This window comes from Pocillopora verrucosa, chromosome 10 (genome assembly GCF_036669915.1).
Source record: "Pocillopora verrucosa isolate sample1 chromosome 10, ASM3666991v2, whole genome shotgun sequence".
Classification (NCBI taxonomy): Eukaryota; Metazoa; Cnidaria; class Anthozoa; order Scleractinia; family Pocilloporidae; genus Pocillopora; species Pocillopora verrucosa.
This window is the reverse complement of record NC_089321.1, coordinates 3034726-3058139: the sequence shown is the minus strand read 5'-3', so window position 1 is coordinate 3058139 and position 23414 is coordinate 3034726. Positions and strand designations below refer to the sequence as shown.

Sequence of the window (23414 nt, the reverse complement as noted above, 5' to 3'; positions counted from 1 at the left end):
ATGTGCAAAGCAGTGTTATATTCCGGTAAAAGGAAATGCACAAAACCTTTCAAAACTTGCAAAAAAAATCCCGGATAAAGTTACCGGAAGCCACGATAGCTTGTAATTCTTAAAGTTCGCAGAGACCAACCAACCATCGTTTTGCAAAAAAACAAAGAAAGAAAAGAAGATGATATTCTGTTGGTCTATTTTGTAAGTTATTTACCAGTCTGACATCAGGAAATAACCATGCTGCATAGGTTTTGTTTTGAAGTTATCAACCTGTAAACTGCACGCATCAGCGCGCTCATAAAGCGTCCTCTTCGCGAACCGTCTTTTGTTGAAGCCGGTGGAAACGTTTTTTTGCGTTTTTCATATCTGCAAAGGAAAACTAAACTTATATGAAACGTAGTAAACAGTAGATGAATTTCTCACATAATTTTCCTCCCAAAAAATGTCCCAGTGACATGCGACTGGTGGCGTATTTTTTTATTTGTTTCGTTTTCGTACTCTAAACAAAAGATGAAAGCTTTTTCGAGTTCATCTCCTTTCCTACACACGCTTGACAATTCATGGTCCCTGTGATTTGGAGCACGTGGTTCTTGTGTTAAAGTCTTTGACCCCAGTCTACACCACAAGCAAAGTTTTTTTAACTTGTTACCCAAAGCCGTTAGCCGTGCAACTTTGACTCTGTTTACTCGCTTGGTTAACTTATCTCTTGATTTATTAATACTACCCAAAGACGACGATTCTCTGAACGCACATCAGTCTCGATAAGCTACCAAGTTTTTTCAAAGCGCGTCGAAGTCCAACGAGGGCCAATTTTTTGGCCATGATTGTATAGCTTTTGAATATTTTTTTTAATCATCTGTCAAATAACGTTTCATTTTTTTCCGTGGAGGATCATCTAGTCTAATATTATGAAGTCAAACAGTTGTTTTGCTGTTCCACTTCTTCTGTGTTATTTTATATGGATCTGTGTCAGCAAAGAGACAACACAAAGGCCCGAGAAGCGATTTGACATCAGAGGTAAGCTTCAGCGGCTATCCAGCACTAACTTACCAATAGCATCACTCTAGTAACCTCATAGCGAAACTCAAACGTCCCTCTTCGCCACAGTCATCGTTGGAAAGTAAGTCATAAATATTCATGCAAATACCATCCATTTTACCACATATAATTACTCAGATCTCTCGAATTGCTCTTAAGAATTACAATTATGTCTCATACACTCTTGTAGACTTTGCCGAGAAATCTACCAACGAGAGTGAGGATAGTTTACACTGAGGATCAAAATTGGCGTTCACTCTTAACGACAAAACATTTCAGTAATTCAGCCGGTATTGGCTGGTATTTCCTTAGTCGTCAAAGTTTTTGATTCCCAAAATCTTGTTATCCGGTATTAGCGAGCTTACACTTAATAAATATCTTGCTATTTCTTGTCCTTTAAATTACTTCCGTCAATCACTAAATTAACTTTGGTTGCAAACAAGTGTTCTATCATGTCGCCAATGTTTACCCCGAGGACGGACTTCATATTTCTTGGATAATAAATCATCGGATTTATATGTCATCCTGCGTTCTATGTAGCTGTGAAGTGAATGGATTTCCTCTTCAATTTATTAGAATTATCACCACAAAACTTGTTCCCGACTAAAGAACTGAAAGTCTCTTCAGATGGAAACTACGGAAATACTTCATTGCTTTACTCGCAAAAAATCATCATCATCGCAGTGAAATTTTCTTGCATTCCTTGTGCTCTTGTGCAAACAAAAATCTGATCATTTTCATTGTCCATTCAACAACCTAAATTCTAGAGGGAATTTGGAGTGAAGTACACCGTGCCATGTTTCCGACCAGGGTGCATCTTTCCCACTCAAAGAAAACACCAGCAAGAATCATTCGCGGAATCACTGAATCACAGCTAGACTGTTAGCCAACAATCACAATTCTTGACTCTCGGGCAATAACATCATACTTTTATTAATGATATCTTACATACTTTAAAATTTGAGCAGTTAGATTATCATAAGTACAAATCAACAAATGAATCAATCTCTCTTCGTCCTGTGACTGACTGGTGACAAATTTATCCCCCCGAAAAAACGGCGGGTACTGCAACAATTGGATTTAATCCTGCCTCTCATACTGTTCAGGTACTTCCACTAATTGAGCTACGATGTCTAATTTTAGGAGCATATACCATCCTTAATATAACAACATTCTGAAACAGAATTTGCAGTCGTACAAAGAAATGTCACAAAAACCATTTAGCATTAGACGCAGGGCAAATTACTCGGCTTAGAACCTAACTTTACTCAAATTTAACTCAGGTTAATCTCGTGGTAAGCTGCAAGTGTATATTATATTTATAATTTCTTGTCTAAATCCTTTAGGAAAGGAATGGGTAGCAGCACAAAAAATTATCAACAAGTTGGTTGATGAAAGTATTGGTAAGTTCTTAGCAATTGTTGTTGTCATGTGTGTTGTTCAGTGTTGTTCAGTGCTTCTTGGCTTAAGAACAAACAGACGTAACTACAGATTTAGGTTTCAGTCTTACTTAGTTTGCTTTAATATCAGTTTATTTATTATAAAGCTAACAGGGTTTCCGAGGCGGAGCATGATGTTGAGCGTTTACTGGAGTCCAATATTGGTGAGCGACTTCTTTAGCTTTCAACTTTTAAATCGTTAGTTATTTTTATCGGTCTGTGTTAATCACCACTTAAAGAGAAGTGTACTAGTGGAACATAGTCTATAGATTAAGCTAGGCCTAAAAGTAGTTTCTTTGTTGATATATCATACCTGGCTTACAGTATTCGAATCGACATGGAATATCATCATCACTGCTGTTGTGGTTCAGTAAAAAACGAATCATAAAGAAAGGCTTACCTCCCAGGAAAAGATGATGCGTCTATTTTCCAACTGAAAACTCTGTTATCCATAAGGACGTACCATTCTCAGAACCGAGGACAGTGTTGAGCAAAATATCTTGACGAAAGCGCCATTTCGTTTCTACGTCATCGGAACACTGCGGGCACATTAGTCAGTGATTGACAAATGTTTCGGGTAAATCATTCACAAGGGAGCCTTAATAGAGGATAACACTAGAAACACGCTAAGCTTGTCAAGTTCACGCTGAGCGTCCAAGTCCCAGACTTTCCATATCAAATCAACAATGATATGGGGCCGTGCCCAGCAAACCCTACATAAATCAGACAGAAACATGTATGTGACGACCCCATCAACAAAATCATTAGAAATTTGAGTTACATCTTATCCAGATTGTAGTTAAGTTTTTCCCCTTGAAAACGGTTTTAGAGCAGAGAGTTCTTCTATTTAGTCGACCAGGCTAGATTCGAAAGGTTTTTTTGAGCTGGACTTGATTGATCGACATAAAAGCGAATAATCTTTAATACGTTTTCATTTCAGCTGATCACATCAAGAAAACTGGTAAAACGCTCCTACGAAAGTTACCAAAAGGTGAGGAAAACTGTACTTGATTCAGCTTACAACGATAGAAGGCACATACACTGGTTCTTAATGTCACTTTCAAGCTTTATATTTTTGCGAACTCTATGCACTAGGGCGATGTAAGTTATCATGAGCCATGTATACAAATACGTAATTAGCCTATAACTCCCATGAGTGACCAAGACAGAACTTCTCCTTACAATATCAATGCGCTATCGAGCAGACGAATGATGAGAATAAAGAAAAATATAAATTATGGGATAGTTAGCTTATCCAAAACCAAATTCTCCAAACTAACATCATACGAACTGTATGGAAGACAGTAAGGAGAATTAGTATGAGATCTTGAGAGTGAAAGTGTTAAAGAGCTCATTAAATTGAGGCCTAAATGGTAACAAAACATATAGTTCATAGAGGTTTTCCTTCTCTTCAATATTTTTCATTGTTACCGAGCAAAAAATTTTTAAAAATGATTTGAAAAAGTAAAACAATTTAGCCTCATGAGAGATTTGAACTCTCGACCCCTGGTTTACGAGACCAGTGCTCTAACCACTGAGCTAACGAGGCCATCCACGACAATGAAGTAGAAATAAATTTGATCGACTGTGGCTCGGGGGGGGGGGTTGTTACCGACAAGTTTTACTTGAGTGTGATTTTTTGGGGAGGAGGGGGTAGTGGAATTGACCACATAATAGATACTCAATGGTAGCTTATAGTGCTCAGCCGTGTTAAACGACTCACCAAGTTGATTGGAGATGTACTTGAATATAAGAGTTCGCAACTGAATTCTCCTCACAGAATGTACAGATAAAATTGAGCACTGCTCCGCTCTCGCCAAGTCTGGAGTTTGCAAGACATCACCAAAGGCCATGCACCAACATTGTGCGAAAACCTGTAACTTATGCGGTAAGTCATAGGTTATGATAGGTGATGATGGTAAAACTAAAAACTAGATAATTGTTGAGTTAAAAAGCCTTGACTGAAGTGGTTACTGCTGACGTAAATTCTCGGAAGGAGCTACAATTTTATCTTCTATTTCCAAGTAATGAGTGGATATAAGTCTATTGAAAGAGTAAACTTTTACTGTGACAATGCGTTAAAAAAAAATTAGTCGCCGAAGATTTCTTTTCAGCCGCATATTGATGAGTTTTTCATTCGTTGTCTCTTTGTATGCCTTCATTTACCGGGCTTATACTACTTTCCGCCTTTCCGCACTGAGGGCGAGGAATTCTTGACAACACTTCATAGAGGGAATCATTTATGTAGGCTAGAAATCATGGGCTAACCTATGGCTCTCTCTGTTTTAAAGAGGACAATTTCTTTGATGCCACACCCCACATCGCCATCGCGCTCAAGAAAGAACCTGAAAAACTCTTAAAGAAACAGCCAGTTGCCCCGGTCCTAAAAAAGACTTATCACAAATCTTTAAAGGATAAAGTAGTGCCAGAGAAACCAAAAACTGAACAGTCTACGAGGAAGCATGAATTAGCAGGAGAGGGATTTATTCCAGCTGATACGATCAAAATCCTTCACTCTATAGAGCCACTCCTGTCACAGCAATCCAAAGGGGTTATGAAATTCCATGAAAATGACTTGAGCCCAGAAAACGAGAAGATCCGCGATGCACAGAAGCTGCTAGAGTATGTAAAAGTTCTCAACCCACCGAAGAAGATGGCTATCCTTGAAGCAAAGGTATCTTTAGCAAACGAAAAGAAAAAGTCTACTACTAAGAAACCAAAAAAGATTGTCACACACGAAGATAAAGACAAAGAACAAGAGGACAGAGAACAAAAAGACGAGGTGAAAAAAGAAGAGAAGTCAAAACCCAACCACGCACCCAAATCGAAAGTTGCAAAGAAGAAGCTTAAAGTTAAGGGAACACCGCTGACAAGTTTATCAAAGACAGTGACTTACAAGAATCACAAGTACAAGATCACACCAGTCGTGGACTGGGAGCGAATCTCTAAAATGCTGGAAAGTCTTGGCTACAAGGCTGTTCATATTGTTGGCGTCAAGGACAAAAGCATCCACAAAGATCTAACAGAACATCTTAAAAAGCACGGGGTAGACAATATTTTGTCACACAAGATAAAAGGAAAGGCCGCTGCGGAAACGTTTGTGTCAGCTGTTCACCGAGAAAAATCTTGGCATAATGGTAAGGTTTTTTAATTATAAAGGTTGTTTATTCTTTAGTCCTGTTTTTGCTATTTTGATGGGGAGTTTGTCGAAAAAGGGGGACTGGCATGTACTCTCAATACTTTTAGACCAACAAGTCACCTGGAGATGAAGAAGGAAGGTTCAAACTTTAAACTTTGGAAGTATTAATGAATTCAATCTCAACTTATAATTGTCGGTTAATTATAACTGATATTATTTCTGTTAAGTTAACGATGAACTGATAAAATGTCCATCTGTACAAATTTAATCCCTCACTACCTGATGTCTGTCGCTTTGTTCTCGAAATTGTATCATTTGCGGGATCATTCGGAATTTGAAGTGCAAATTAGTTATCATAGTGGCTTCTTCTGGTATATAATACGATCAAACACTAAGAGTGTTTATTTTGCAGACGAATATTTTAAGACTCACTGCCATCCAAAGTGCCTCACGAGCTGCGTATCCTCTTGCATGCCTGGATGTTGCCGCGAGCACGACAAGGTGTCAGTCAAGACAGGTCTCGCCAAACATTGCCACGCATCCTGTTTGACGAACTGCCTGCCATCCTGCGGTAGCGGCTGCTGCTCGGCTGACGAGGAGCGAAAGAGGGGCCACCACTTCTTACATTATCAGAGGATAAAAGACTACCACAAGACTAAGGATGAAGCGGCTTCCAAGCAGCATGACCAGCCCAAAAAAGACACTAAAAAGCTGGAAGACAAAGTGAATCCCAAATGCCATCCGCAGTGTAAAGAAACGTGTATTTCGTCCTGTGGCAAAGGCTGCTGCACAGACGAAGGCGAGAGGTTGAGAGACGAGAATGAGAGAAAGATGAAAGATCAACAGGAAAAATATAGGAAGGAGAAACAAAAGAAGATTCTGGAAATGTACAAACCTCAGCCCAGGCTCTGCCCGGCGCCGTGTCCTCAGGTAAATGAGCTGAAAATATTTTTCAGCGGTATCAAAATTGAAATTAAAAGATTTCAAAAGTCTTTAATTGTTTCCTGATATAAAGGGAACAAAGATTTAGAATCTCGATTCCTGGTTTACAGAATTAGTAGTTCATCCAGTGAGCTTTCATGGCGACACCGCTGTGACAATCTTCTTATGAAAATTAATATGGAGGTAAAACTCTGAGAAAAATATTCTGCCTGTTGAAAAGAATAAGGAACCCCTATTCAGCGAGGGACCATCCAGAAAAAAGTAATGGGTCAATAAATGAAATCTGTAATGTTTTACACAAAGATATCAAGTTGTTTTTCAGTCTTTTTTTTTTTTTTTTTTTTTTTATATTTGTTGCTTTTCTTGTTTTCATGTGCTGTTGCTGTAGATAGTTACCATGCTACTCTAAATTTCGCGGCTGTTAACGTTACTGCTCCTGCTGCTGGTGGTGCTCTTACAACTGTTTCTGCTAAGAAAGTATTCACTACATCTTGCCTTTATTTTTTTTTCACCTTCTCCCTCCTTCTTTTAGGTCTGCGCTCCGGCTTGTGCTGATGACTGCTGCGCCTTTGGAAAATATGCGTCACCACCTGCGCCAGGACTCCCTGCTAGTGACCAACCCCATCCTGGTCTGACCCCAAACGTTCCATATCCCCACTCCAAAGTCATTCCTCTCGAGGCCTATGCCTGCAAAGAAACCTGCAAGTTCTCTTGCACTTACGACTGTCCCCGCGATTGCTGTCAACCGGAAGAGCTAGCTCAGGAAGAAGCTCATGAAGCTGCCGCTCTTGCACCTTCAGCTCTTTCATCTCCCGCTATAGGATCTCCAACCACAATAGGAGCGCCACAAGCTATGGCTTATCAAGACCTCGCTCCTGCGATGGGGACATGCCCGAGTCCCTGTCCTGGTGGTTGCTACCCCTCCTGCACTGTGGCTTGCTGTACGTCGGCTCTGGGCCTTCCCCAAGAAAATCAGGCAGAGTTGAGCCCAGAGGCACGTTCCTCCACTAAAAGAGTACTGCATATTACTCACCTGGTGCGACCAATCACGAGTTTAAATGGATGCGCATTATCCTGCGCCACACACTGTACACCAGCATGCGCAAGATCTGGCTGCTGTGATTCGTCGAAAAGAAAGAAAAGATCTGACTAAATCGTTTCGTGACGAAAAGAAGAAAAAAACATTGCATTTAAAATCCATTCATCTTAAACAATGATCGGGATTGAAGATGTAAATGCTGTTCAGCGGAAAACCCTAAAAAGACGAAGAACTCTTAAAAGTACCGCACATTAATGCCAAAGAGAGTGTAGGAGAAACGGTAGTTGCTACACTCCATAGAAACAAACTTAACATAGAAGTTATCATACACCCTTTTCTCCTTTTTTTCTATTCTTAAAAGCCTGCTTCAAGGCTTTAGAAATAAATATTGTGACTCACCAATACAGATTTAAAAACGTAAAAGTTTGTTGAGTACAAATTTAAAGCTATAGATATAAAATGTAAAGATCAACGAATCGAGAAATCTTTTCACATTTTAGGTGTGTTCTAAAGATATTGAAAAGAATTTTGCTCTATATGTCAAACGTATTCTATTCTTGTACATTACCATAAATGGTTGCACCTATCAATACGATATTTCTTTAAAAAATAAACTCTTTATATTATGAAAACTCTCTTTTGACAACGTTTCCTTTGCTGATGCGATCTCGAATGGCAAAAAAAGTGAAAAGCTTGCCCCAATTCTGTATGCTGGACTCAGAATGCTGAGTTTTATTTTCATTTCCCTGCCGAGGACTTTTGTCTGGACTTCTTAGGCGATACGCTATTCCCCCACAGTGCTCCTCGCCACGAATGAATGTGAAAATGATACCGGAGTGTTGACAGGGAAACTTGACTGAAGCCACGTCCAGGAGAAATAGGAGAAATTTTGTCCTTCAATGCCCAGAAAATTGTTTGATTTAATTAATCGTGCCTGAGTGTGTTAATTTTGCCAAAAATTGAATAAGGCGAGTAATCCATATCCGGTTTTGGCTAGCACTTATGCATGTAAAAAGAGTGATTTTATTGTTAGGTTGAGAGAACCCTTGCAAAGGACATTTGTTCTAAGGTTTGAGTGGCCAATTCAACAACCTGAGTGGAATTCATCATCAGTAAGTAAGGATCAACGTTTACGGTATTGAGTCCAAGCAAATGGCCTTGATAGATGAATGAATAAATTAGATAATAGAATGGTGCGATTAATGAGCTTTACGAACAGGCGACGTGCAAAAAACAACCCAATTAATTACTATGAGCACCCCTTAAGATCAAAGAGCTCCAAGTAAGCTCATAATAATCAATCAAAACCGCTGGGAAAACCGATCGCAATCAACTAGGATAAGATAATTTATTTAACGTCAATTACAAAGGGAGTGGTCTCGCAATCTCTTGAGCGCGAAGCTCATGATATCAGTGTTCGATAAGCTATACAACTATGGACTAAAAATGCTAAAAACTAAGAGAAAAAATAAAATTAATACACTTAAGATCTATAGACTACCTATATCTGCATAATAAATTGGTCAAGTCGGAAGGTAATTGTGTCATAGTGAGTAAGAGTATTCATAAGTATCAGAATATGAATCTAATTAAGACAAAAACTAGGTACTTTAAATGTTTAATAGAAATTTACTTGAAAGTAGGGGAGGAAAATTTGGATAGGATTAGATGGTCTGTGCTTTGATTTTGGCTCTGCTTCCAAGCTCCACTCTACATTACCTGACCTTAGTTTTGCAAGTATAATCATATCTAGTATACATTGATTACAACGAGTAAATAGGAAAGTTTTGAAATCTTGATAAAGTATTACCAGCATTAAGCATTGAACAATAATCCCCGTAGGATTCTGCAGTGTTTGTAACTCTTACAAAGAAAATCAATTACGATTCGATTAGGTATGACCACTTTCAGTTATTTATTGTCAAAGGAAAAGGTGAAAGTCGTTTTCTTCGATGATTTTGTGAGAAGGACTCAAAGGTCATCCCATGATTACAACCGGCCCGTCAGAGGACCTTCGATGATTAAGGTAGTAGAGTTCAGATAGTGCTGCACTCTAAAGCAGTCACAGTACAGTGCATTGTGAGGCATGAATAGACACAGGCCGAATTTTGTGACATGGATTATCCTTTACACTGCACTTCCCCTCCATGCGCCACCCAATCAAACACTTCAATGTTTTATTAACTGTAACATAAGAGGCCAGTGAAGCGTTTATCTTGTAATATCATTGGCAACTATTTCTCTCAATTAATAGCACGATTACAAACTTGGCAAAACCTTTGATGTATTTGGTTACAAATACAATGCAGTTACACAAAGCACAAAATCCACTTTAAAGAAAACTCGCACTCAGACAAATAGACGAATGATATGATTACACGCCTTGTCCTTGTTATCTCCTGGAACACAAAAATCAATGGAAAGGAGCAATTATGTATTTGCATCCTTCACATGACAACCATTTGACGCTTTATGTGAATTTTTGTCGCTTTATCCACCCAGGTCAACCCCAGCAACATTGTTTACACTTATTTGAAAATTCCATGTCCCTCTCGGTCGTTTATCACTTAAACACCCGTTAGAACGAATAGCATTTCTTTATCACCGAGAACAATGGCTCGTAAATAAGTTATGAGTTGTCTTGAACAAAGGATCACAAAGGAATACCAAAGCTTTCGTGTTGGCAACATCGAGACGCCTTAGGAAAGGATATTACCGAAAGCAAAAGGGTAAGAATATCTCTTGCGTTTCTGAAAAAAATTAAAAAACATCACCATGCTGTGAATTAGATAAACCCACATTTAACTGGGTTAAGGAGAGTCCCCTAAAGCGTTCCTCAACAGCCTCGCTTGAAGGTTTTAGAACAAAAGTCAACTAATGTTATTTTGCCCTAAAAATCTCGATTTTTTATACGAGTATTGAATCATTTTTGTAATATCTTCGTTTTATTAAAAAAAAAACAGCCCATGCACGATTCCCAGATTCTATTCGACTACGTTTCACAGACAATCTTCTAACCACTCAACTTTGGATTTAAATTGAAACACAACAATTAGCAAGAAAATCACACTATATTTCATTTTTTTAAAATTTGAGAACAGAAATCCCATTTGAATTACTTGCTCTTTTTCTTCAGATGGACAAGAGACTGCTGAGTATCGGGCTACTTCTTGCACTGGTTTTTATCCTCTCAACATGGACTTCTGAAGCGAAACATCACAGTAAGTTAAATGTTTAATTTGCATACGAACCTTTTACAAGTCCAACCCTAGTCTTGATTATGCTAATTTTGCCACAAGACGGGAAAAGCGCTTAATTTTTGTCGCTTACCAACCTTTTTTTTTTTAACTCCCTTTGGAGTTGACTCAATTAAGGTTTTTGTTTAGTTTAAGCGATCAGTTACAGAGCTGATAATTCTAATATATGAGCAGAGGCCATTGAAGTTGGCCACCACCTAGGTAACCAGGCATTTAAAAAGCTGAAGAACAACAATTCTCTCAAGTGGTTTAATATTTGCTTTTTGGTTATTCACTGAACCAAAGATCTGATCACTGAACCAAATGATCTTTTGATAAGATACTGACCTAAGGAAGAAAATAATTACTTGTGCTGCTCGGACAATTTTCTGACCCAAGACACTTATAAGTTCATCCAACATTAGCAAAGCCAATTCAATGTTCCATCAGACATTTAAACATAACTGTGTTGTAAACGCGATAATTCTGATGATATAGTTTCGCTCTAACAGTGGCTGAAAATCAATATAGTTACCTTAAGCGAGAAACTAAATAAACTAAATGAATTATTAATTTGCGGATTCTATATTTCTTTTAGGTGCTCTATTGAAAGAGCCTTAAAAACTGTTATAGCACTTTACATGTGTTTTGAACAGGCATTATTACGCAGTTCTGTAATGGAAATTAGAGAATGTTACCCCGTAAGCAACGATTAGTTTTCTAACGATTCGAACAATAAAAATTTATGCCTCTTGAAATCAGTTGCTAAAGAAATTACGATGACATACCCATACCTCAGATTCATAAAAATTCCAAATGTATCCGTTTAAATGTGATGAAATATAGCGAAACTGACGTCGTTCAAGCATCCAGCAACAGCTGAGTGCATTCTAGAATGTAGTTTACAATTTGATTAAAGACTTTTGAAAAATAACAATTCAGACCAAGTTTAGGCTATGAGGACCTAACTCAAATAATAATATTAAAGATTTAAAAAGAAAATATTGTATAAAATGCAGGCTTCCCCTCATCGACCATTCTGGTGTTAGGTTTTAGTTTTCTCCCGTAATTCAAATGAAAACAATAAAGATACAGACTGAAAATTGTTGTCGAAAAGTGAGGCTTGTCTCTATCGACCATTCTCTATTTAAATGATAGTTGTCTCGCAAAAGTTAAGCTTAATACTCCACTCTGTATCTTTAATAGGACATCACCATCTTAAAAACATACTTCGACACAAAATTCAAAAACACGAAACGGACAAGAAAGTGAAAGCCAAAGCAGAAGATAAAGCAGAGGATAAACCAGGTGGGAATTATGAAAAAACGCATACATCATGTTACCTTGTTCTTGGAAAAGATAGAAAATCTAATTGACTTCAATTATTTTAATTATTTTGTAATATTGATTTATTCATAAATCCCGGTATGTGTTTAATGTAAATCATCATTATGTTTTTATAATTGGAGGTTTTTTCCAGTAAATTTTCCTGAAAACTCACCGATACCCATTTATCTTAAGGAGAGATAAAGATACTGAGAAAGGAAAGAGTCCTGGTGTCGAAAAAACAAAGATAGGTCTGACACCAGGACTTCATTATCCGCAGTTCAGCGGGCTAATCATTGATTGGATCATAACCTTTTCACACCCAAGAGTGACCAGGAAAAAATCTCTCCTTACAATATCGATACAATATCAAGCAGACAAATTATGAGAGTTAAGAAAAATATCATTAAGGAGATTTTTAGTAGATCCAATGACAAATTCTCGGAACTAACATCATAAGAATTATATGGCAGACAGTAAGGAGAATTACTCATGAGATATTGGGAGTAAAAGTGTCAGCGATCTTCCATCCTATGATGACCAAGCGGTTATTACACTGAGCAGCATCAAGGAGTGTGACTGGGTTCCGCCGAACCTTCAGCGAAACCTCACTATATGCTGGGAGTGATCTGTGATCGACTAGCATACCATACAGGCTTCATTTAAATGTTGAAGAATAATGAATTGAAAGCTCGCCTATATTTTAAGTTTCAAGAAATACATGTATGTAACCAAGCAGCTCATTCATGTATCTATTTAGAAGAAGATGCGAGTGGAAGTGGAATCGAAAAGGATGGTGCGCCGGATTCTGAAGACGATGATAAAGGTGTGTAAATGGGCTACTCGAAAAAAAATAATTTATTTTTCAGTAACTAGTTTTTTAACTAGTAACTAACAGTAACTAATTAAGAAAAATTAACAGATTTACATGCTCCTTTTTATTAGTCATATGGATGTATCATCGTTTGCTGAAGGGGTCATAGTCAAGTCCCTTTTTCCGGTCTGTTCTTGAGTAGCTCTGTGGCCTCTAACAAAACAATGAGGAACAACTGATTACATTAAAATTAAATTTGCTGAATTTTTTGTTACTTTATTATTTAATTTAAATGTAACATTAGCAGACGATGAGGAAACCAGAGAAGAGAACTTGAGAGATGAAGAAGAAACCAGAGAGAAGGAAGAAGCAGAGAGAACGTCCAAGAAAAAATTGCACGATGAAAGTAATGTATCAAAGTTTTCTTTTCACTCGTTCTTTCCGTGGAAACTAGTTACATAAGGCTAAGACAACACCAAAAGATAAAGCCTGAAAAAAAGACAGTAACAACCAGAAGAGTAGGAAAATGTAACGGAACGTGTCGCAATTGCTTTACTAATTTTGCGTCTGGGTGATCGAGAGTGGCGCGAAAATAAAAATTGATATCGATACAAAATTGAATCAGGCTTTCTCTTAAGGGTATTTTGTCTCTTAGCTTCATTATCTCTCTATTTCAAAATGTCCCAAGGAATCTCACTTAATGAATACTATGTTATTTCCAGTCGAAGCCGATAAAGGATCTCTCAGGGAACTTCTAGACTCAAGTATAGGTATATTTTTTTCAATTTAGCTTTCACATTTTTGCATCTTTTCGCTATAAAAAAGCCAGTTTGCTGACCCTGTATCGTTCCCTTACAGAAAACCTTGCCAAGGCAGGAAAAGCGATTCAGGCTATCTTGGACGCGACAGGAAAAAACAAAGGTGATTTACATGTTATTCAGTCGATGCTTACAAACATTTCCCCTGCTGGTTTCTTCCAGTCGTAAGAGTACTCGTATCCCATTAGGTTGGCCGAGGCTCGGTTCCCGACAGTGACGTGGCATTACTCGTGGGTTAAGTTTTTTGTTGGTTCTCGTCTTTCTCTTCAGATTCTCCTCTTTTCTTCCATCAACCAAATTTACAATAAGATTTGATTTAGTCACGCACAGCCACTTGTCGGATATCACATGGCCAAAATCATATTAACATATTGACTTATTCATTCATTCAAAATCGAACTACTTTTGTGGGAGATTACAACTATGTGACGGTTGTTCATATTTTTAGATAGCCCTGAGCCCAAAATTGTACAATTCATTTTCTACCCTTTGCGTTGTTTTTACAAACCTAAGGCTTCTCTTCCTTTCTAAAAAATCCCATGTAACCTCTCTTGTGAACTTAATTGTTTTCTAGTGAGCCAAACTTGTCCTGGAACATGCCCGGATGTGTGCGCACCTGGATGTATCTCGACCTGTTGCAATCCAACGGCAAGTCCTATGGCTCAAACTGCAGCCCAAGCTCCTTACCCTAGTGCTTATCAACCTGACCCATACCAATATGCCGCAGCTCAACAACAGTACAGCCAGTATGGTCAGCTACCACAGGCTGCACAAGCAGCACAGGTTCCTCAGGCTCTCCCAGCTCCACAGACACCCCAATACCCTCAGCAACCATCAGCACAGCAGTGTCCACAGCAGTGCTCTGTGATCCCATGTCCTAGCGCCTGCCCACAAAGCTGCTGCAGTGCACAGCCACAGTACCCTCCGCCGGCTCAACAAGCGATGAGTGCACCAAATTTTCTGGTCCTTCCTCCCGCCCCAAAGAAACCAAACAACACCCAGTCGTCCAGCTGTGCTTCACCATGCTCTCAATCGTGCGCTCCTTCTTGTCTCCCAAGCTGCTGCTCCCCCTCCATGGGCATGCAAATGGCAATGCCTTATCCACAACAACCACCAATGATGCCCCAAATGCCTCCGATGCCTCAGATGCAACAACAAATGCCACAACAAGCATGCCCACAAGCGTGCCAACCCGCTGCACCCGGTGGATGTGCACCGCAGGCTCAATGCCCGCAGCAGTGTTGCCCAAAAGGGCGCAGATGAATTTCTGTTTTACGTCAACAATACCCACTCATAAAAAGTAATAAAATGGAAAAGAAGTGAATTATATTTTTAAGAGAGGTAAACCGTTGGATTTCGGGGTAACGCCTAAGGCGCTCTAAGAATGTTTAGCTATAGGAGCACCTGTCTGGATTTTTGGCTTGTGTTCTTAGGTACGTGATGTACTACAAAAACTATGCGCTTTAAGAGTTATTTCATCATTAGAACCCTTTATGTGATATTAGATTAGTTAGTTTAAGCATCAAACTTATGCAAAAACAGAAAACACCAAAATATAGTCCGACATTGCTCAGTCCCTGGTTCTCCTTAGAATAAATTTGTATCAAAAATAATCGAAAATATCCAGTTTATGCAAACCTTTCAAATTAAGTGTACAAACAGCTGAAATTTTCATTTTCATCATTTTCTGCCTGCCGAAAGAGTCGTCCTTAATCTTTCTCATGGGCAGATTAGTCTTCACATAATTCCTGGCTATAGAAAAAGTGCCAGACATCTATAGATATTGAATTTATATAACCGGTAAAATGCTAATTTCTAGACCCGTTTGTGCAAAGAATGCCGTCATCACAATATTTGAAAAGTTACAAGCATCCTTACGAGGCCTTCTCCGACATTCTTAAAGAGTAAGAACTTGTGATCGGGTAATATATCAATTACGTTATGTGTCTCATGCGTCTATTTTTCATTCTGGTCATACATATTTGTTTTGTATTTATTCTCAGAAATGTGAAAAGGTTTTCGTGGCTTTGTGTCAATGAAACTACAGCACCGTAAAAACAGTATTAATTTTAGAAAGTCTTCACCAAATATATTGTCATGAACATACCATGACCCTTGTTTAGGGAAAGTATCACAATTTTAATTCTAAACATGCCATGTTTTAATAAACAGTGTTTCAGTCAAATCCGAGTTGTGTGTTTTTTTCTAGTACAGGTTTCTGACCAAGTGAACCCAAAAGACGGCTCAGATGAGAAATTGGCCTCAAAAACACGTTCCACTCTCCCGACCGATAACTGATGCAAAACTTAAAACCACTTAAAACCACTTAAAACCACTCAAGACTTAGTGACCCGCATCTTCCCGCGTATCGGGGAATTTGCTTTTCCAGTTTGGATTCTCATTGGCTCTTTGTAATATTTTTATCTGAACTGGTTTTGGATTTACCCTACTTAGTAGAAAATTGCTCTTACTACATAAGGGATTTGATTTACCTGCTGGCAAGGGGAGGGAGGAGGGAAGAGGTATACACTGTGAGTCCAGCTCAAGTACATCATCAGCACCATTATCATGATCCTCCACATGTCTTTTGCCAAATATAGCTGACTTTCCATCCAACAATAATGTGTATCCCAACTGAGGAAAGGAAGTTTATTGCCTCTCGGGCTCACCTTCCGTCACATTTTATACTTTTAACCTTTTACTTCCCAAGATCTTATTTTTAATTCTTTCCTCTAGCTGCTATACATTTCCTTGTAAATTAGTTAGGAGAATTTGGTGTTAGATCAGGATAACGACTTCTATCTGATTATATTGAATATTCTCATCACCCTTTTCTGAATAATGTATGAATATTAAAGGGAGAAGTTACATATTAATCACCACTGGGAGTCAGAGAGTTAAAAATCCTTTTTATACTGTTTTGAAAGTCTACGAATGCGTCATTGGATGGAGCTTTGACTAAGAACACGAGTCACCCAAAGTACAACATGCACATTAAAGTCCAGAGGTGCCCTTCACGATAAGAGTCGAATGTCTTAATAAAATTTGAAGCCTATATGTAGACATTTAAGACATCATGAAGTAACTTGCCGTTGCAGAGCTCAACTGAGAAAAAATGTTGCACAATAAGAGCATCAAAACAATAATGCGTTCAATCAGATTTTGCACATTTAACTCTTTATATCCCACAATTTAATTAAATTGTCACGTTTGTCAGTGTTTGGCTTATCTAGGGGGGAAGTGATAGAAACGAGCCAACTTATCAACTTAAGGGTGTTATTTTAATAGAAATCCCACTTCTCTTTACTAAGGTACAGTTTAACGTAAAGAAACTGGAAGGGAGAATTGCTCTTTTAATCTTGGGAGTGTGAAGATTAAACACTCCCATATATGGCTGGCCCCAGAGACAACATGGCAATATAGGTGAGGCGGTAATCAGTTATTTCTCAAATGTGGAATCAAATAGAGTTCATCGTAATTTTTTTTCCTTTTTATTAACTTTAAAGTGATCGTCAAAAAATTTTTTCAACATATTTGGCTAGAGAATATTCAGGAGGTCAAGAAACGAGATCAGATTCTCATCCAGTCAATGATCTTATCGTCAGATGACTCACAAGGTCAATGCGCAGGCGTAGTTTACAGAGAGCGGGGCAAGTACCAGCTGAGCGGAATAAATAATTCAGCGAAAAAAGGATTTTTCGGAAAAGTGATTTTGTTAACAACTCTCCTCTCCTCTTTACTGCTGGACTAAAAGGGGAAAGGTATGATGTTTTTATTCTTATTTCGTTATTATAGATGTGTAAATGTGCTGTGTCTCAATGCAACTTACTCGTGGTACCGTACGAAGCGATTTAGACAGAGAGCCACACGGTTTAATGGTCCGTCATATAAATAGTAGTCTTGAAGTCAATAACAAAACGTTTAATAACGGAGATCGCTCGGCAAGACGCCATGAACATACGCTGCTCTCTTCACCCCGACTGTCTATCAAAGAAATCTCATAAACTAGAAACGCCGGATCATCAGTTCTACTAATTTGTACCTTAACTTTGTGCCCACATGTTAGAAGAAGAAATTACAAATCACCTGTTGGCGATTCTAACTTGATTTTGTTCCCCTGCGCTCTTGTAAATCTAAATCCCTTATGTCTTAGAAAATAAAAATCTAAACACCAGCATCAAACATACTGCTTGACCTCAAATTCATAGATTTCGCCACAATATTTTCCGGGTTGATATTTCACAAAATCTCCTAAGCGTTCCGATTGACAACGTACTTTCTTTATAAGGAGATTTTGAGATACGATCACTCCAGGAAATAGCCTCATGATTAACACTTAATGACAGTCGATTTAATAGAAAAAAAATGCTATGGCTGGTTCTGAATGAGTCTTTTTTTTGTCGTATCTAGAAGGGTGACGAGTATGAATATCAAATTCACGAGCGCGCTCTTAGCCGCTCTAATCTGCCTGTCATTTACCAGCCACCTCGTGCGGGCGAGAAGTTTAAAAGGTAAGTCTTGATGTTAAAACTCATGCTGTAAATTTCCATAGTAACAGAGGGAGCACTATGGTTCTCTTCATATCAGTAAAGGAACCAGATGTATGCTGCACGATATATTCGATATGTATTTGAAGATTAAATTTGGCCTCGCCACCCGTAGAGCACGACACAGACTGAGAACTTGGAAGAATATGGCCTCATTCAGTTCGTTTAAGTAAAACATTCATTTTTGAGCGATTTTTTTAAATTATCTATTGCAAAGCAAATTCAACTAAATGAAAATGTTAGATTTGTTAGGTAACATATGTACTAAGTCGCAATCTTATGTTTATTCTTGTTAGATTTAGCAAGTATTTCCAAAGGTAAGACTCTTCGATCATTTACCGCTCAAATCTCAGCATTTGTTTCTGGACGCAAGGAAGGTGAAAGGATGTTTTGACAATTCAGTGTTATTTGACATGAAAGACAGAATAAAAATGTCCATTTTTTCCTTTCTATAAGAGGAAGGTATCGATAACGAGGCTCAAGACGACGGTGACGAGGCTACAGACACAGCTGTGGATGAAGTGGATGCGGACAGCTTAGACGGAGGTATGATAGTGGAAATATAGAGTGCCTACTGAGTAAATACACAATATGTCAATGTAGACTTTAATGGTTTCATTTCTACAGTGGAAAATCTGCCCGTGCTATACATTGGAATAATTGTAATCATTTGTTCAGCGGAGCTACTGCGCATCGCATGCACCTTAGCGGAGCCTCATATCTGAAGAAAAAGTCGCTAACTCTTGGCCAAGAAAATCTATTTGCCACATGACCAGAGATCCTTGCTGGCAAATGCAGAACTGTTTTTCTTTCAGTCCAAAGCTTAATTATAAACACAAACCTTTTGACAAAAATCTAAAAATTTTGCTTTTATAAAGCTTGGCTAATCGGATCAATTTCAGTATCTGGGCAACTGCCCACCTACCCCCTCCCCTAACCCAACATTAACCTTAACTTGTTGTCAGTTATCTGTTGTTGAGTTAGGGGAGGGGTAGGTGGGCAGTTGCCCAGATACTGATATTGATCCGGCTAATCTTATATCTTAATTTTAGATGACAATGAATCAGCGATAAAAAGAGGCCACTTAACTGACGAGTATGATTACTCAGGTGAGAAGGCTTGATGAGCTTGTCATTTATTGAAAAATATTCCTATCACGTCAAATACTGAGTGAAACAGAAAACCAACATCTTAACAAAGCACATTAATGGCTACTTGGGGAACATTTGTATGAGATCAGTAAGTTCAAAAAGTAAGATCTCCTCCAATAAAGATGAAAATCACATCAACGTTCTCATTGTAAGGTGGAGGGAGGTTTTTTGAAAGAAAGTATTATGTTTAGTATCATGCCATTTCTTTTTGAATCACAATGAAATGTCAGATGTCAACTGATAAACAAACCAAATGTAGATGAACAAACAGGCAATTGATGCATGCATCGAAAATAATCAAGAAAGGGTTTATTAAACAATTGCGGATGGGAAAAACGAAGACGTAGAAAAGAAAACTTGCGAACAAAGGAATTTTGAGAAAAACTGAAATCACTTCTTGTTTCGGTGTTGCCGTCTTTAAACTTCTTTGGTTGACCTTTTGCCTATTTATGTGGTCTTTCCGCTGTGGTGAAACAAACATATGTCAGTCAATGGTAACCTAGGTTTTACTATACGATCATGACTTGTGCAACTTTCTCCTGGACATGCATTGCAAGAAAAAGAACATCACGAAAGAGAAGTGTTGTCTTATATCCCACCCATTCCTAATCAACGTATGAACGAAACACTTTCCTATGAATGAACTTCTCGGATGTTACCAAAATAAAAACATTCTTTTAGCTAGCCTTTCAGAAATTTTTGGATAAAAAATGAACTTCTTTGGTCAACTCCAGTTGAGTTAGATGTATAACCCTAAAATTATAGTCGTTGTCCGATATCGGGTGGTTATGTTTCTTTAGTGATTTAGTGATGCTCTCACCACTGAATTAATTGTACCATTACCAACCCTTGGGGTTTTATCCATGAACTCATTGCTTCACTACATTTATTCACAATCAAGTTGGGGACGCACATTTTAAGGTATATTTGGTATACTTACTTAACAAATGCTAACTGGGGATATCACCATCACTGAATGTCACCTACAGATAACACTTAAAGAGGGCTCGCAAAGGAATTTTATGGGGCAGCTTGTGGGTTTGCTTGCTGTTTCGATTATTAGTCGGATAGGGACTACTTGTAAAAAGGATTTATCTTCACCTTCAAAAAATACCATTACGTTTTAGTACGTTTAGACTAATAATCTAACAATTACCAGAACTCCATAAAGTAAAATGCTTACCATACCAATGGCACCAAAACGATGAAGACCATCATAGGATCATCACATGACACCGTCACCTGAGTTCCTACCGCGTTTTAGAGAGACAAAACATCGGTCACACCGACATATGGCTTTGCGGGTTTGTAACCCTTTTTCTCTCTCTTACTTGCTACTATTTCTTTCTTATTTTCTTTTTGCGTTCGACCATAAACAGAAAGGAAACATAGATTCTTAGAAAATACACATTCTGCGAAAGCTTTCTTTGGTTTCTTTGACTCAGTTTGGTTTGGGTAAATATTATTTCTGGAAATAGGATACTGTGGACATCGATCAATCTTTTACATAAATATCAGCTTAGAAGGGAGGTAGAAACCATTCGTTTGTGCTATTCTTGCCAAAAAAGCTAACTGATAACAGCCTAATATGTTACCCAGACCCTGATGTGTGATTTCTCCGCTTGGCTGCAAGAAGTGTGGGTACGAAACTAATTATAAGCATTTATACATGGATGATCTCGCTCTTTTCTTGTTATATTCTACCTGGTCACTGTGAAAATCAAAATAATTCCAGAATTGATATTGAAATAAACTACGTTGCTAAATTCCTAACTCTTGCTAATCTGCTTAACCAAGTTGAAAGTAACCACCATTACTAATTTCGTAAAACGCCACCACTAAGTCAACATCATTAGAGCACAGACGTCTAAGTATAAAATTTAGCAGCAAACGCCGCAATCTATCTTCAATAGGAAAGACTGAACAAATCTCTCGGTTTCAAAAAATGATCAGACATTAGAATACAAGCTTTTAGGCTATCAAGATTTTATTCAAATTAAAAAACCAAACGTCTTAATAAACTTTTCTTTGCCTCTCCATGCCTTTCTAAACTTTCTTATTCCAGGTTTTCAAACTTTTTCCCCGAAGCCATATGTAGTGTGTTTTGTCATAAGACCAAGACGAGTCATTCCCATCAAAAAGCGTCCAGCACACCCAACAAAATCGCCAACAGGTACACCAATGCACACCTAACATGCATACTCATTTTTTATGGTGGTGACGGCAGAGGTATATGGGGTAAGCTTTAGAATAAATTTGTTGCTGGTGAAGGACAAATCCTTTTTTATTAGATACTACTTTCACCTTGCTATTTGGGGGCAGGCACTCGGAGAGGGAAGAGTATTTGCAGAAACTACCGTAAAGAAATCTCGTCCACTTTTCTCCGAGTGTCATGAAGCTTAGTCGCCCGACATGACTCGATACCTAAATCTATGCGCCCGGCCTGCAAACCATGCAGAATGGACTGGGCAAAGCGCTGCATTCAATTTTTAAGCCACAAATTATCCTCTTCTAGATAAAGATGGAAAAAACCTGGAGGCAAAGTGCAATCAAAATTGCAATGTAACAAATCTACTTAATCTAAACTAAGGTCAGCTTTTATTCTGTATCTAAGAGCAGAAATCTAAATTAGAATAACCGCCTTGAAAAAAACTTGCCTCAAAGTGAACTCCTGAAACGGCGGTGAAATTGACACATATCATTTGATTGGCAGATGAATCTGCAGAATCCGGAAGTGCTGCGGCAGAAAGCGGAAGTGGAGGTGAAGAGGAAGCAGCCCCTGAGAGTAAGACATATGTTATATAAGGTCGTCTCACTTGTTGAATTATTACGTGTTATTCGATACCATTTCGGATTCACATAGTGATGATGTAGGGCGACCCTCTCCCATATGACCTTGTGATGGGATGTTTTGATGGAGTTTCCATCTAGCTTTGAATTTTTGCAAAATTTTAAAAGAAACTGTTTGTCCACTAAAAAAGTTATTACTTCAACTCTTGAAGTTCTTTAAAATGCACAAATCTAACTTAATTGCTTTCTCCTTGATATACAGCTGAACCGATGTGTCCTCCACCATGCATCCGTCCTCCTGGCCCAGAGCACTGGGTACCGCGACCCCGCTACGAACCCGGCCCAGCCATTCCTCCCCCGCCACTTGAGCCACCCCCACCCCCTCCTCCATGCCCACCTACATGCATGCAAGTGTGCGCTCCTACCTGTGACCCAAGCTGCTGTGGAACACCCGTAGCCTTACCTCCACCCCCACCGATGCCAGCTTGCCAACCATCCTGCGCACCAACTTGTTGCCCAATTCCACCCCCACCACCTCCTCCACCACCGCCACCACCACCACCCCCACCCCCACCACCAATGATTTGTCCTCCAACATGCCAGCCCAGCACCTGTGCCCCAGCCTGCCCTCCAATATGCTGCAAGAGAGGAGACTAATCTCCAGTCGAGTTACCTTCAACCAAACTAGAACTTCGCGATCATGATGGTACATGCGATAGTGAAACGCAACTTGACTTTCTCGTTTTTCTGTCAAGAATATGGTATTTCTGTACATACAATGACGTTTTAAGGTCTTTTGCTTTTTATCTGAGAGCATATTGTGACAAATTTATGTTTTAAGTATCGTTACTGGTTCAATAAAGTATTCAAGTTTATGTGATTGTCTGGCCATTTGTGTCAATGTATTAATCCATGTTTAAATTGCGTAAAGACCCAAGAAAAGCATTTTCCCTAAAGAATCCTGAATTTTCCTTTTCCATAATTAGGCTTAAAACACTTTGCTATGACCACTCCGTCTTTTCCAACTTGGTCTTTCAACCAACGCGAATTGTTTTGAAACAGTAGTCATTACCCTATACATTTGAAGTCATGCCCTGTAAAGCTAATTCTGCAGTAACCAAAATGTAAGGGAAAAATATATCAG

The 23414-nt window shown here is 38.6% G+C and overlaps 3 protein-coding genes and 1 non-coding gene across 6 annotated transcripts; 3 read left to right on the top strand and 1 right to left on the bottom strand.

Moving 5' to 3' along the window:
• The first annotated feature begins 643 nt into the window (after positions 1-643).
• On the top strand, positions 644-8162 carry LOC131782142 (axoneme-associated protein mst101(2)). 2 transcript variants are annotated; one of them, XM_059098856.2, is made up of 8 exons: positions 644-1008; positions 2376-2432; positions 2576-2632; positions 3409-3459; positions 4249-4356; positions 4991-5605; positions 6020-6537; positions 7082-8162. In XM_059098856.2, exons 1-8 carry the CDS (start codon positions 900-902, stop codon positions 7700-7702), a joined length of 2136 nt encoding a protein of 711 aa, XP_058954839.2. In that variant the 5' UTR covers positions 644-899; the 3' UTR covers positions 7703-8162. The 2 variants fall into 2 exon arrangements, with proteins under 2 accessions (XP_058954839.2, XP_058954838.2); XM_059098855.2 differs by having other exon boundaries at positions 4760-5605.
• On the bottom strand, positions 3945-4017 carry Trnat-cgu (transfer RNA threonine (anticodon CGU)). The gene has a single exon. It is a non-coding gene; the product is annotated as a tRNA-Thr (tRNA).
• Positions 8163-10240: 2078 nt separating the features above from the next.
• On the top strand, positions 10241-15967 carry LOC131782148 (keratin-associated protein 10-8). Of its 2 annotated transcripts, none has more exons than XM_059098864.2 (8): positions 10241-10317; positions 10725-10809; positions 12031-12132; positions 12911-12976; positions 13272-13370; positions 13687-13734; positions 13823-13885; positions 14357-15967. In XM_059098864.2, the coding sequence occupies exons 2-8, from the start codon at positions 10725-10727 to the stop codon at positions 15043-15045; spliced, it is 1152 nt and encodes a 383-aa protein (XP_058954847.2). In that variant the 5' UTR covers positions 10241-10317; the 3' UTR covers positions 15046-15967. The 2 variants fall into 2 exon arrangements, with proteins under 2 accessions (XP_058954847.2, XP_058954846.2); XM_059098863.2 differs by having other exon boundaries at positions 13269-13370.
• Positions 15968-17460: 1493 nt separating this feature from the next.
• On the top strand, positions 17461-23145 carry LOC131782154 (actin-binding protein WASF2). The gene is made up of 7 exons (XM_059098871.2): positions 17461-17543; positions 18193-18293; positions 18626-18646; positions 18786-18875; positions 19382-19438; positions 22194-22265; positions 22533-23145. Exons 2-7 carry the CDS (start codon positions 18206-18208, stop codon positions 22925-22927), a joined length of 723 nt encoding a protein of 240 aa, XP_058954854.1. The 5' UTR covers positions 17461-17543; positions 18193-18205; the 3' UTR covers positions 22928-23145.
• Positions 23146-23414: the final 269 nt, after the last annotated feature.